General features: G+C 43.3%; 1 protein-coding gene across 4 annotated transcripts; it reads left to right on the forward strand.

Moving 5' to 3' along the window:
* The first annotated feature begins 79 nt into the window (after positions 1–79).
* On the forward strand, positions 80–13,959 carry MYOT (myotilin). 4 transcript variants are annotated; one of them, XM_075057068.1, is made up of 10 exons: positions 151–305; positions 2,041–2,643; positions 4,787–4,937; positions 7,379–7,480; positions 9,529–9,578; positions 10,157–10,289; positions 11,422–11,629; positions 12,107–12,272; positions 12,802–12,935; positions 13,364–13,959. In XM_075057068.1, exons 2-10 carry the CDS (start codon positions 2,207–2,209, stop codon positions 13,534–13,536), a joined length of 1,554 nt encoding a protein of 517 aa, XP_074913169.1. In that variant the 5' UTR covers positions 151–305; positions 2,041–2,206; the 3' UTR covers positions 13,537–13,959. The 4 variants fall into 4 exon arrangements, with proteins under 4 accessions (XP_074913173.1, XP_074913169.1, XP_074913172.1 ...); XM_075057071.1 differs by having other exon boundaries at positions 9,532–9,578; XM_075057072.1 differs by lacking the exon at positions 2,041–2,643 and having other exon boundaries at positions 80–305.
* Positions 13,960–14,829: the final 870 nt, after the last annotated feature.

The raw sequence follows: 14,829 nt of genomic DNA on the forward strand, positions 1-14,829 counted from the left end.
GCAGGGCAGGTTTTACCGCTGCCCACGGCGGTGAATTGCTGACCGCGGGCACCTGCCCAAAAACCCAGGCTCCGGCCCTTAACTGAGGTGTCCCCGGGAGGCCGGGGGCTGGTTGGAGACTCTTATTCTGACAGCGGTGCGGGCAGGAGGACAGGCAGGGCCCGCCGTGTCATCTGCTGGCAGCACATTAAAGCCTCTGGTCTTATAACGCTACGCAGAGGGCTACTATGACAGTCCGGGTCAGTGAATGACGGTCCCTTCCCAAAATACTGGTTAGAGCCCAGGTGACAACTCCTAGGCTGTAGGTAAGGTGCTGCGTTTGGTTTTTTTGTTCCATGTCACTTTTTACTTCGAAGCCGGTTAGGGAGCTGTCATGGGAAATGGCAAGGCGCTGGGTAAATGCGGAGATGAGAATGTACCTTGAAGGTGTCAAAGCTAACGTGGGAGGCAACAAAGGGGAAAAAAACCCGTTTTTTTAAGAAGCAAAGTGTCTCTATTATTATACTTACTGTTTTCATCTTGTAAAGTCAAAAGTCTGTTTAGATATTTTTTCCCCACCCAAATCAAGGTGGAATGATTTGAGGAAAATGTAACTTATCTGTTGCTGTGACAAGTGAATCTGTGCATCGTATCTTGTTTAAGTGCAGTGTTCTAGAAAACAAAGTAAATGCTGGCTTCTGTACGCAGCCTGTAGGTAAAATGAATGAATCTGTACACAGGCAGTGATATAAAAGTGGTATAAAAACAAGATTCAGTGAGTTTTCTGCAGCAGTGAATGAGAACACAGCATGGATGTGCTCCAAAAATGTGAGCCAGCTTCAAATTCCAAGAGCATGACAAGGGGAAAGTTGGGGAATTTTTACTAGAAAACCTCTGTTTACATACAGTTAACTTACAACCAATATTGATAGTTACCTTTAAGAAATGAAAGCTTTGAATCTTTAAAACGAGAGCGATGTCTTCAGTTGATCTCCCCCCACGGGAATTTATGACCTCGTAGAGCCCTTCTTCGGGCTCTCCAATGAGAGGAATACAATATACTGTGTATATATAGCAGCGAAACAGCTGATCTCAGTGGGGCAAGATTACAATTTTTTCCAGCACATGTAACTGTGTGGATTTATATTCTCATTTTTTATTAGTAGCTTTATGTTTATTTGGGAGGGGAGGGGTATTTATTTATCCTGGAGCTGAAGTTGTTTGTCAGTTTTAACAAACTTGCTCAGTTCATGCTAATGAAACTTTCCTGGTTTTTGAGTTGATGGAAAGCCCGAGTTTAGATATCAAAGACCTGCAAAATAAATGCAGGACCTCTGAGCAGCTTGGCTTGCCCTACTTTATCCTGCAGCTATGTCATTCTGGCACTTATTAGCCCTAGCAGCAAATCTCAGGAAACCACTTCAAATGGAGAAGCACAGTCCTTGGCATTCCAATCCCAAATCTCAATTGGATATAAAAAACTCTGAATTCAAAAACCATTAGAGAATAAATCAGGATACTTGGTTTCAAAGGTTTAGTTTTAGGCTTAAAAGAAAGTGGAACCTGTTTCATGCTTCCCTATGGTGTAAGGAATTTCTCTGCACAAACAGCCAATTCTCTGAGTAACAGTACATTTAGTGTTTCGACAGGGCACAAAACTGCAGGATCCAAAGATATTTAGTTAAGATGATACATGGCAAATTACCTTGCTTAGCAGTACTATCTACGGTTATCTGTAGCCTTATGCAGGTGGCGGGTCATGTCAATAAAACAATTGCTATTTTTTCTAGAATATACTGGGCTCTTGCAGATAAGATAGCTGTGGTGAGCACTGCACCTGAGTTGGATAGAGTGCATGACTTGTTATTGTAATCCAAAATGTTCATACAGTTCTGGAATAGTTCTAATCAATCCTAAATCTCTTTATTTTAAGCTCAAGCTTTAACTGTCAGTTGCCTGAACTTCATACTCTTTGGATTGCTAATGACTGCTCACGAGACAGTATTTTTGTGATTCAAATGGTGATGTACAATTTATTTTATCTGTATTGTCTTCCTTAAGGGAAAATCCACACCAAGAAAGCCTCTATTCTGCAAGGCAAGGGTTCCATTCTATCCCGGAGCCCAGCCAAGAAAGTTTTTGTGGCCTACCACCTAGTTTTTACCAGCCACCTGTCCAAAGCCAATTATCACCAACAAAAACCCAGGACAGCCGTGAAACCTCTCCTATGAGTGTCCCTAATTTCCCATCCGTTTCCTCTATGTGCCAACCAACCATGTTTAACTACGAACGTCCAAAACACTTTATCCAGTCTAAGAATGTGTGTCAAGGGCAACAGCAGCCTCCTGGACCTGCAGCCTCTACAGAGTCAAGCAGACAAATCAAACAGTCCTCCATCCTAATACAGCCTCGTAACCCAAGTGGGCAGAAATTCTCCTCCTCGTCATCACTGAGCTCTTCAATCACGCTCTCCTCGCCTTCCTGTAGTGCCCCTAAGGAATCCACATATCCCGTCACACCTGCATCTGCGCAGTCTCCTGCTAGCTCATCATCTGGGCAACGGCTTATATCCATGCCTAACCAACCCCCCGCAGCATTCCTGTGCTCAGTGCTACCCTCGCAGCCCGACTATAATAGCCAAACTCCTTCTCCTATGGAACCTCAGTAAGTACATACAGGCTTCTAACCTCCCCTCGCTTTCCTCTGGCCTGGCCTCTCCCATGCACTGACCATCCCAAATCCAACCATCCGGTGAAACACCAGCTCAGCTGAAGCCAATGGTACAACTCCCATTGACTTCTGATGTTCGAGGCAGGACTCTGCGTGAATCGGGTTAGGAGGCTGAGCACCTGCCCTTGGTGTCCGTGGGGGAGAGGTGGGTATCCACCAGGAATTAAACTGCACAGTAGTTATGTCACAGGCTGCTCTGCAGGTTTTCTGGAGTCAGTTTGAACAATTTAGTTTGATCTGATGGAAATCTCTTATTTAAGTAAGGGTATTCGGAATAGAAGATGGGTACCCATCTCAAATTATTTCTCTCAAAAAACATGGCTTATGAACGGGGAGGCAGGGGGGAAGGCAGTAGTATTTCCCACATATAAACAACTTCAAGATTCCTAGTGAGCCTCAGCAGTATTTTCAGGTTCCGCATCATGATGGGACTCTACGTTCACCTACAATACAGTTTTCATTAATCATATGTGCTAACAGAAAGGCAGCCACTTGAAAATTTTACCCCTTCAGACCAAAGACTAAATTCTTTCCTGAATATGTATTATATCATTTTGCCTTTGGGCTGCAATCCAAATATCTCCCAAGGTCAGTGAGATCTCAAAGGGAGCTGGGTCTTGCCTTCTCACCAACTTGTATTCCTGCCAATATTAGCTCGAGGTCCTGGGGAAAGTCAGTGTAGAATATGCAATAAACACTCAACTGAGGATATTAGAAAGGTGATAGGGGCAGGGGGTCCTGCTGGCTTGGATATAAATTCAGGTTTAAACGTCAGTTTGTATTCAGGAAAGCTAAATGTTTCTGGGTTTTTTTTGAATCACAGCACTGTGGGAAGCGGAGAGGTAAGACAGAGTGGGCTAGCTGGGGTACTCGGGAGTGTTTCTTAAAAGTACTGCAGGAGTGTGTGTGTATTAGGTATGCATCTGGAGTAACGGCTGGATTTTGTGTATGTAGTGTGGGGTTGGTTGTTTTCATAGCAAAGGGCTTTGGTGCCTCATTATGCTTTTCATATAAGCTGCTCTTATATGCAACGTCCTGTGAGTTGAGGAATTATATTCCTAATCATGCTACAAATGGGGATATGAGATGTACTAATCTGTTGGGCAAATTATTAAAGTTTTTAAGTTATAATTTGGGCAAGTTATTAAATCCAAGCAGTGCTGGGAATATGTACCAGAATTATAACCCTTCTACCCTATTCTAATCAGCAGAACAAATTCCCAAGCGATAGGAGGAAGAGGATTTTGAATAGAAATAATTGCTGAACACAACTGCAGCACATGAGGCCCCCCTGCATGTAATGAACCGGGTTAGATCCTGTCGGCACACAGTGCTGTGACCTCTAGTAGACCTTCGCAATCCATTTTAAGAGATGCTTCTCTTTTCCTAGCACCTTTCAGAATCAAGTCTACTATCTAACTCCAAGACTTGAGAGTGTCTCTTGACTATGGATTACAGGATCAGGCTATGTGGGGGCTTGCAGCAAGGGCTCCTAAAGACCCAGCCTAGCTTGGGGTAAGCTTGGCTATTGAACATTTGGACAGAACCACTATATTGAAGTAACTTTCTGGGGCCAAGAAGAGGACAACTAATAAGCTATTTGTTCATACCTAATCAACTAGTCTGTGACCTTGCTGTGGATTTGCAGCACCCAGGGCCTTTTTAACAATTGAAAATGTAAAGGAATGCAGTTTTTGAGGGAGAACTTGCTCCTGGACAGACTAACATTGCTCAGTGGAGTTAGTGGCTCCCTCAAAACACTGCTAGCCTTACTGCACACATCTGAGTCAGGACAGGGGCCACTGCAGGATGTAGGAATGCTGAACAGTGACCCATCGCAAACTGCTGTGAGTGTTGTGGGAGGACACTCAATGACTTGGCTAGACCATGATGCTTCCCCTTAAGTTTTTAGTAATTATGCCACCTAGCCTATCGATCTCCCAAATGCTTTACAGGTTCATTTGAACCACAGTTTCTAGGTAGCAGGGTCACATCTTTGTGTGTATTCTATGAAGCTGTAGCAAACAGTCAAGCAGGCCTACAGGAATAACTTTGTTTTCTCTTCCTGCATGAGTAGTTACTCACAACCAATGTATAACAAACAAGCTAGCATCAACTCTATGCAGAAGACATCAGACCAAGAAATTCGAGGAACAAAGGAGGCCCTCATTCAGGACTTGGAAAAGAAACTCCGATGCAAAGACAACCTTCTCCAGAATGGCAACCAGGTAAGGGAAACCTGCTGATAAAGAACCAGTTTGCTCTGACTCTCGGTAGTACAAGCAAGGATGCAGAGACTAGTTCTAGTGCCCCTGAGGCTGAAGCCTCCAAACTGAGCTGAAAGCAGAAGGAAATGCAGGAGCAACACTGCCCAAACACCTTTACTCAACAAATCCCAGCAAGAGTTCTTTGAGCCATTTATGACCAGAATACTCTTTCAGTGTGAGGTGGTTGCATTTTTCCATTAGAAATGTAAAAAAACATCTCTTCCAACAGTGACTCCATTTTTAAATATGGCTTAGGTCTGGTGTAAAAGTTGTGGTTCTGAAAGATTAACTTCCAGCCTCATTTCCCAACATCCTCTTCACAGTTATTTTTGCTATTAGAATGCAAATAGCTGTACTGGTGGGCCAGGTTCAGCTCAGCTCTGAGAAGGCCCTTCCCAGTAGAGGAGCAGCACATGGCTAGTGCGTGATGAAAGCTGGCCTGAATGCGTGGCAAGAGAGATGGTTGCTGTAAGTCAGTCTGTAGGCATCTCCTGTGACTTCAGTAAGGGATGCAGCACTTGTTGACTTCTGAAAGCCATCTGATGCAGCAAGATGGCTTTGAGCTGCTATCACCTTTCCCTCTTACCCTACCTTCTTGGCCAGCACACACCATTCAAGCTGTCTTTGAATTTGCGCAATCAAATTAATAAGGTTAGGGTCGGGAGAAAGGTAGATGTTTAGAGCCGCGGCACAAACTTGAACTCTCTGCTGGGGATCCTGCTGAACATCACATCCACAGACAACTACAAACCCAGGGAGAATATCTCAGTTCTCCAGACATGATTTCACCCTGGCTTTCAATGTTGGAGTTAATAAAGCACCCCAAGTCATTAGAAACTTGGAGAAGTGGCAATATTTGAAAGCTTATTCTAGAGACCACCACCATGTGTGATAAATCTCTTTGATTTCTTTTTATATGAACAACAACAAATCAGGGAAATTACATGAGCTTTTACCATAAAGTCTGTCTCCTATACGAAGGTCTCTCAGTCTCGGTAACTACTTATTTGTTCTGCAAAGGGACAAAATGCAATCCCCTTTACCAAAAAATCCCAATCTGGGAGAAAAATTTGCTTACCAATAGAGAAGCACATTACAGCAAGCTAGAGCGAGCAGGTCTCTAATGTGGGAACCTTCCTGCTGGTTGGAGGCAGACTAGTAAAAGCCCAGTGTTTACAGTTTCCATTTTCTTTCCTCTGACATAGAAAGAGTTTTTCCATTACCTTCAGTGGGAACAGGTTTGTGTCATATATATATATATATAATTTTAAATATTGAAGGAAAAAAAAAAAATATTAGGTCAAATCTGACTTAACGTGTCCCTAACAGGAATGTCCTATCTGCTGTAAGAAAGCTTGCCATTGCAAGCCAGCTTTTCTTCCCATAGGAAGCCAGGCTAAAAATAAGGCTTATGCAATCACCACTCTGTGTCCTCCTCCCCTTGTCCTCCAACAATGTCTGAACCAACTGGCCAATCTCAGCCACACTTGATACAGCCGTAACAACCTCAGGGATATTAAGCTCTCACAGGTTTTGCAAAAGGTGTCTCTTCTAAAGAAAAGTCCCACAAGCCTCCCCAAACCCTTATCTGCCCAGGAGTAGCCACATACATGTCCCATACAGTGTAGAAATTCAGTCGGAAATTATCCTCACATCACAGAATCCAAACCCAAGGTAAACTTTGTGGGAAGTGAAGCATCAGGTGTTCTGGTGCTCAGCGGACTAATGTACTCTTCTAAAGTAACCCAACTGACAGAACTTGAATTTAACTCTGCTCATATTTATCTCTGTGTGCTGCATCCACACTGTAGGAACTTACTGTTACATGACTGAAATGCATTTTTGCCTCAAGACAGCACACAGCATTTCATATGGTGGCTGTTGTGCTGGCATAAACTTCACTTGTGCTTTCAGGGGTAGTGGTGCTCCTCTCTGGCTGTCTCTGCTTCTCGTGTAGCTCTTGCTTTTTTGGGAGTAGGGGATGCTAGCATCCATCATGCCTCTAGCTCCTGAAGTAAATCCACAGCTGAATGACTTGGGAAGTTTTCCCAGTGCTAACAGAAAGGTACCCTGGGACTTACTCTGGCTTCTGAGATAATGCCATCAGTTACCCATAAATAATCCCAGTGGAGAAAGAGGAGGAGTAGAAGGCCACAGATGGCATTAGAGAGGCTTTGATGAACAGGCAGTTTAATCTTTTATGCATTTCAGTGCTGTATATATTGAGCCTGACTTCAGTAGGCATCAGACTGCAAACCCTCTGGAACAGAGGTGGTGTTTCTATTCAGCCGCTGCTTTCATTGACAACACCCTGAATTTGTGGCATATTAATGTACTCTTACAAGCTGATCTGAAATAGTAAATGGAATTCTGACTAGAATTCCTCTCTGCTCTGCTTTAAGCGATTAACTTATGAAGAAAGAATGGCTCGCAGGCTGCTTGGACCAGTAAATGCTGCATCTGTGTTGGAAGCACAAAGTGAAGACAACATGCAGAATGCACAGGTAAATGGGGACCTGTCTTTGGAAGAATTATTTCCTGGTGATTATGCTGTGACCTGCTTGTACCTGGATAGGGCAGACAGAGGGGGTTTATTTGGTACCAGTGCAGGGAAAAGGAAGGAAGGGGACAGCTCTCCCTGGCAGAGCTCTGTATAGTAGGCATTTGGGGTTTTTTTCGGGGGGTGGTGGCAGAGGGGGGGAATTTAAGCACCATCCCCTTGCTGGGCCTGATCTGTAGGAATGACCTCTCCAGGGAGGAATTACAACAGCTGCTGCACAGCACGTTACACCCTGCCTGTGACAGGCAGGGAGCAGCACAGCGAGGGATACAGGTACCCAAACTAATGGTCCAAGTTCAGACTTGGCCAGGACAGCACAATTTACACCTGTCACTGTTTGGAATAAGTGACATTGACTACATGAGGTCAGGGCCTTGGGGTGGGATTGGTTGGGTTTTAGCCCTTCCAGGGACCTGCAATCATTAAGAGAAGGCAAAGCAGTTATTTTAGCAGCCCACATGCTGTTAGACAAGAATCTATTACTACTGGCATTTTCAAAAGCATTTTACTTGGAGACTTGCATCATTCATTGGTTATTCAGGCCAGTTAAAAGCTCTCTTTGGCACTTCTGTTATCAAATTTAGTGGAAATGTCTGTGATGTGGCACTGGGTACCTGTGCAGTCAAAGAAAACATCCCTCCTGCTGCACGCATGCAGAGAAGCAGCAGGCTGGCATACACCTTCCAAAGTGCTGTTAGCAAAACTCTTCAATGCAAGACACACTTAAGATCACAGCAAGGGAGGAATACACAATTTGAGCTACTTCTGCCCAACAATCACCTGACAACAGCAGGCAAGAAGGGAATATTATGGATGTCAGAGAGCAAGGGAAGCCTCATCTTCTGCACAGAACAAGGAAACATTCAGTCAAAACAGGATGACTGACAGCTTTTCAGGGTTTGTGAAATGCTGCATAAAAAGGAGTATTGGAAGGAAAGAGTGGCTTATATTTGGGAGATCTTATTCCCATTGTTCACTCTGATTTTTAAATACTGTAGTCACCGATTCATTCAGCCTCCTGATTCCTTAGGAACTTAACTACACAGGCCATATAACAGAGCATTAGAATTATCAGCAACTTCATCACTACAGCATCATTTTACAAGACAAGTAATAATTGCACAGAACTTGTGTAAATGAGCAGATACAAGCAATTGCCTTTGGCCTCAGCATTGAGCTCAGTCCGGCAAAACCCTCATTCATGTAATGCTTCCCCTGAACTGAAGACTAGTTCTGTCCTTGAAGTTTAAACCCAGGCTTAAACATTCCGCAGGACTGGGCTACAGAGCACAGAACCAAGCATTGTAATGGCTCAGTGCGAACACCCCAGAAATTTCCATGCAGTTTTTTCCTCTATCTGTCTCCATTGCTAAAATGAGTCACTGGTAATAAACTGCTTGCATTTTCCAAACATCCAAGTTCCTAGCAGGAATCAATCCTGGTACTTTAGCAGATTTACTCATGTGATTGTAGAGTTGTCAGTGAGCTTAGTTGGTGCTGTGATCTAGAAAGAAAAATATTTTCCAGCTCAGCATGTGTCCATTGCTATTGGTACCATATTTAAGTGGGCACAATACAGTGCTCTTGCCAGCGATTCCACTTCTATTCCTGCTATAGGGAAGGACACTCTGTACTTAGCTCTCATTTTAGATACTGCCAGTAGCCCTACTCCTGTCTAACAAAGGTTATTGGCTGGCCAAAAGCCTTGTGTGCCAAACACAACTGCTGCACCTATCACCTGTGCAGAGTGATGAGAAGTTGTGCCATTCTATTAATAGTACTTGTTACTGTCATGGCAAAGCCTAGGGTGAAAACAGCGTGTAGGAGCTCCTGATGCAAGTTCCTTTACCTCTTGTCCGAAGGGGTATTCAGTTCTGAAGTATTCAGTTTGCTTTTAAGCAGCAGTCAGTATATGAACTTAAAATGGCTTCTTGTTCAGTTTATAGATACAACTTTCTAAGTTAACTCACCTCTCCTCTTTCTCTTTTCAAGCAGCAGAATGCAGAAAACATCAGGCTGCAGGTTCCTACAACACATGTAAGGTAATGCATAAACTTGTGCTGCGCTACTCTTCAAGACCTTGTTTCAAATGTTTCTAGACAATGTTAGTTTTACTTTGCTACTTATCACTTTTTCTGAAGTAGTAATTACTAAATTCATTCACTTCCTTTCAACAAAAATGTTACCACTTGTGGATGGTTAATGATGCCTATGATCTTAATCCAGTCAATTCTAAGCATACGCTAGAGGTTTAAAGACTCCATGTACCTAGGGCAAATGTGCTTCATATTCTAGAAGATTAATCTCTAGCCAAAGCAAGGTCCGACAATGTAAATGATGAAACATAGCATTATGAAACACAGCCTACATTGCTCTTGTAAATTCTTTTGGATATTAGGCCAAAGATGAAGGTCTCATATGTTATGCTTCTGTGTTGAATTGAACAACTTGAGCAAGATAAGTGGGTGATCAAAAGTCATGCCTTACAGCTGAAAACCAAACCAGAACCATAATGTTGGATTCCTAAATGTGTTGAGGGACTCTAGCTGCCATTGGTGCTTCAATGTCATTTGTGCTGTGGTAACTTTTACACAATTAACTGTTTCTGTCCACTTTTTAGGAGCAGACCGTCATCAAGAGGAGATGAACGTGGACATGACTCAATCCAGGAAAAGTTTTTTCAGCCACGTTTTACACAAGTGCCTGAAGACGTAATTATTGAGGAGGGGCGATTCTGCAGGCTCGACTTCAAAGTAATACCAGCCTTTCACTTTCAGTTCCATTAGCTCTGTGGGATGCGTAGCATGAAGAACGGTCTCTGAGCTGCAGTGCCCTTGCACTTTAATAAGCCAGAGCACTAATGGCAGATGGTGCAGGGTCCCTCCAGGCAATGTAAACCAAGAAATAGGAGATGGCTAAATGTTTTCACATTTTCCTTTGGAAAATGTAAATGGAATTAACCATATTCTTATGCAGCTAAAGCTAAATAGTGGCAAATATGGACCACCACAGAACACCTTCTAGACGTCATTGGGAAGAATTAATATTGAGGCTCTGCTGAAAGAAGGCATTTTGGGAGGGAACCTTGTGCTTTGCACTGGGACTCCACTGACTTCAGTGGACACATGCTGGACACGCGTCCAGCAAGGCCTGTTTAGGACTAGCCTGCCTTTAATGAGTCTTCACTGAGGTAACTGTGACCTTGCTGGAGCAGACAATCTGGCAAGGAAATACCCTAATTACAAACAAACAAAGCATCAGAATGGCCTGAAACTGCATGGCAATTGTACCAACCCTAGGGTAAGAAAGAACCTAGGTCTTCCACACATGCAACTTCACTGCAAAGGGTGTTTGCTGATAGTTGTTTGGCTTGGTTTTTTCCTAATCACTTCCAATCTCTTCCCTTAAGTAAACTCTTGCCAGACTTGGGCATGACCTTTAGCCATTTTGCTGCAAATCACTTAACTTCTGAATGTCATGGACAACCTGGAGCATGTCTGCAGGACAGTTTATTTACATACATTATCAAAACATTATGGATGCTGACAGTGCTAGCTGTGGGATTAAAAGGGTGAGTTCCCCCCTCTCTGTGAACCCACAATGAGTATCTCTGGCCTAATCAAAACTACCTTACAAGATGGGAACAACAGGGGGTTGCAGGAACAGCATCTATTGTCTTGTAGCTAAAGCTCATCTTTCCACGGCACTTCAAGAGCCTTCCTCTCTGTGCAGCACCACATTAATATTCAAAACTAGGCAAGACTGTAAAATTTTGCAGTAGGATCATGACTCGATCATCTATCAGCATCAAACTCCCTATAGCATTGAAGGGCTTTTTTTATCTTCAAGCTGTTTAACTCTTCACTGCTTTCCTGTCCTTCACAGGTTAGTGGGCTGCCGACTCCAGATGTGATGTGGTATCAGAATGGAAGGATGGTTCATCAAGATCAGTTCCATAAAATGATAGTGTCAGAAAAGGGATTCCACTCCTTTATTTTTGAAGCAGTCAAATCATCTGATGCAGGCACATATGAATGTGTGGCTGTCAACCGTGCAGGAGAAGCGTCTTTTGCAGTAAAAGTGGAAGTAATTGGTAAGAGTGAGCAGACTGATAATTACCTGGCCACACATGGAATATCTCAGTAATCTAATGCCTTCCTCTGTGTGTTTGGGATGTAAAACAACTAAGAAGCAGAGGTAGATCTCCAGATATTCAGGCTGAAATGATAACAAACACCTTACCTTTTCCAAGACTATTTTAAGACATACATCTGGGATGCTGTATTTCTTCAAAGCACTTCTAGCAGGATATTAAGATGTAGTGGGATGTCCAGAATTTGGGAGTTATTAATCTCCCAGAATTGATAACATATGTTGATTGACTCTCCTCCTAAAGTGGACTGTGTCTACTACACTGTTACGCTTATAGGAATTGTCTGTAGGCTAAGGACTTGCAGTAAGGAACATGTGCCCTGCTGAATTTAGCATCCTAAAAATCTTTAAAAAAAAAGCCTGATATTAGCGTTCAATACTTACAGTAACTCCTCCTTATCTTTCCTCTCTAATTTAGCAAAAGAACATCACACGCCTCCAACTTTCATCTTCAAGCCACAGAGCAAAAAGGTTTTTGAAGGAGATACGGCCAGACTTGAATGCCAGATCTCTGCTATCCCAACACCCCGGATTTACTGGAAAAGAAACAACGAAATGGTACAATACAATACAGACCGAATAAGGTATCCTACTAATGAATTGGTCATTCGTGTGTTAGAAAAAAATAACCAGTATTTGTTAAGTCAACTTTGAATCAGCTGGTTTCTAAAAGCAGCAAGCTGGAAAGCTAGATCTGCCCCTTGTTTATGACACACGGTGAACAGGCCCATGTGCTGGACAGGCATGATCCTCAGAGTCTTGTTTTGAGGGCACAGAGAGAAAACTGTGACCAGGTGCCACTCCGAATTCTAGCAGCAGTTACAAGGCCCATGTTGAAGCACGGCTTTAGGACCGAAGCATGCAATGCATTCATCATGCTCTGAGGTTATGGGGCTACAGAAGGGCCTCGATGCCACCTGAATGGTATCATGATGTGAATCAGTGGTGGCTTGTAACACAAATGCAGTGTTTATGTCTAAACAGTTTGCAGTGCTCTGCAAGAATTGTCCTAGGGCTTTCTCAGCTCCTTAGCATGTAAACTGACTCTCTGATCTCTATGTCTTCTCTCCTTCCCCCTTCAAGCACTTACACATAAACACCTTCATTTTTCAGCTTGTTACATGACAATACTGGAAGGATTTGCCTCCTGATTCATAATGCAAACAAGAAAGATGCTGGTTGGTATACCGTATCTGCTGTTAATGGAGCAGGTGTGGCCACATGCCATGCCAGGCTGGAGGTTGCAAGTAAGTACCACATCACAGTGCCACAACCACAACTGAAACTGCCACTGGCGCTGGTATTCAGAACAGATACTCAAGATTAACCTAATGAAGCTTAGACTGCTGGGAAGATTTCTTTCCAAAGATACTGATCTAGACAAAAAGTAACTATCCCAGGAAAAACTCTTCTGTTTAGTACCAGGACATTGTAATGTGTCCTTTGCACATTGTCTACATCTGCTATCTGCGCTGTTTAAAGACTACAATTTGATTGATACCAAGAAGGAGGGTGAATATAAATTTCTGGTGTCTGAGATAGGGGCTTGTCTGTTAAATTCTTCCTAAGGGTTTGCTGGTTTATGCTGCAGATAAAAGTAATTGGGTTGCTCTATCATGGGTCTTTCCACAGTCTGGGAAGATGCTGAAAGAGGCTTTTTTTTCCTCTCTTCCAGCACATGTGAACAAGCCAATTCCAGCCCCAAAGCAGTTACGGGTTCGACCAACTTTCAGCAAGTATTTGGCACTTAATGGAAGAGGACTGGACGTGAAACAAGCTTTCTCACCAGAAGGAGAGTTTCAGCGTTTGGCTGAGCAGTCTGGACTGTATGAAAGTGATGAACTTTAACTGGAAATGAAGAGGAAAACTCATACCTATAAGAGACAATTACAACATAGACGCAGTTAACTGGTGATTGCTCTAATTAGCAAAATACCTATCTACATATTTTTACTTTGACTCTTGCACATTCAGCTGTTCCCATTTTACCTTGTTAGATTTTATTTATATGGTTTGGTGACTATAACCATTTACTGAGTATTGTATTTTAACTATAAAGCCTAAGAAAGCAGGCTAATTAGTTTTCACATGCGTGGGTGGTTTTAGTTCCACCTGTGCTTGGTTACATGCTAAAGTAGATTGGTTTGTACTGCTTCTCTAATATCACTCTTGATAATATCAGAAGTCTGTACTGTCTGAATTCTAAACCCAAATAGACTAGAGTGTTTTTATGACAATAAATTAGAGGTAAATAAAACTTTAAATAACCAACATCAGCTGTGACTCTTCCTTGATCTGTTAAAACAAGCTTATGGACGTCTGGCATTGGCTGCAGCCTGGCAAAGACGGATTCTTACCCTACTAAGTCTGCCCCGGTCCCCTCCCCTGTCTGCTCCCCCCATCATTTATCATCTGATAGCTATAAACCACTTAGCATAAACTAAATGCTGACGTGCCCTTAACACTAGAAGATGTTGGTGAGGCAACATCAATATTTTTTTCTCCTTGCACACTTGACCCAAAAGCTGCCCTGTACACTCCAAAGCGTTAAGGCTACTGTGTTCTTCCTTACTCCTTTAATCAAGGAGAGGCTGTAACTTATCAGACTGTTGACTCTCAACAAGCTGTTGATTCGAATCATCCAAAGGGTTTGGGTGCTGCTATTCACAGCCACTGTGCTCACAATAATAAATACCATGAAACCTGATTTTGCCAAAGTCCAACAAACCTGATCTGTGCAGATTTTTCAACTGTACTTGCTAAAGGAAAATTGGTGAGGGTGGAACTAGCCTGAACTCCTCCCAGGGGGTGCACAGTAACGCTGCTGCCAGTCAGCAAACGCCACGAGCATCTTCCAGAAGGAAAAAAGCGAGGCCTCGTCTTCACCCCACACTGCTGCACCGTTAAATAAAACCCCCAAATCTGAACTGCACAACACTATTAAACTCCCAACAAAATCCCGCAGCTCCACCACCGCACTTTTCCCTCTGGGCTGCCGGAGCAACAAAATACACCCAATTAACTCCCCTCCGCCCCGATCGAGCGCAGGCTGATACCCAGTTCGCCCATAGGCTTCTTCTGAACGTAAAGACGGGGCGATGCTCCAGGGTGCCGGTGCTGAGCAGCAGTACGGGGTCTGAC

The sequence above is a fragment of the Buteo buteo genome, chromosome 24 (assembly GCF_964188355.1).
Source record: "Buteo buteo chromosome 24, bButBut1.hap1.1, whole genome shotgun sequence".
Taxonomy (NCBI): domain Eukaryota; kingdom Metazoa; phylum Chordata; class Aves; order Accipitriformes; family Accipitridae; genus Buteo; species Buteo buteo.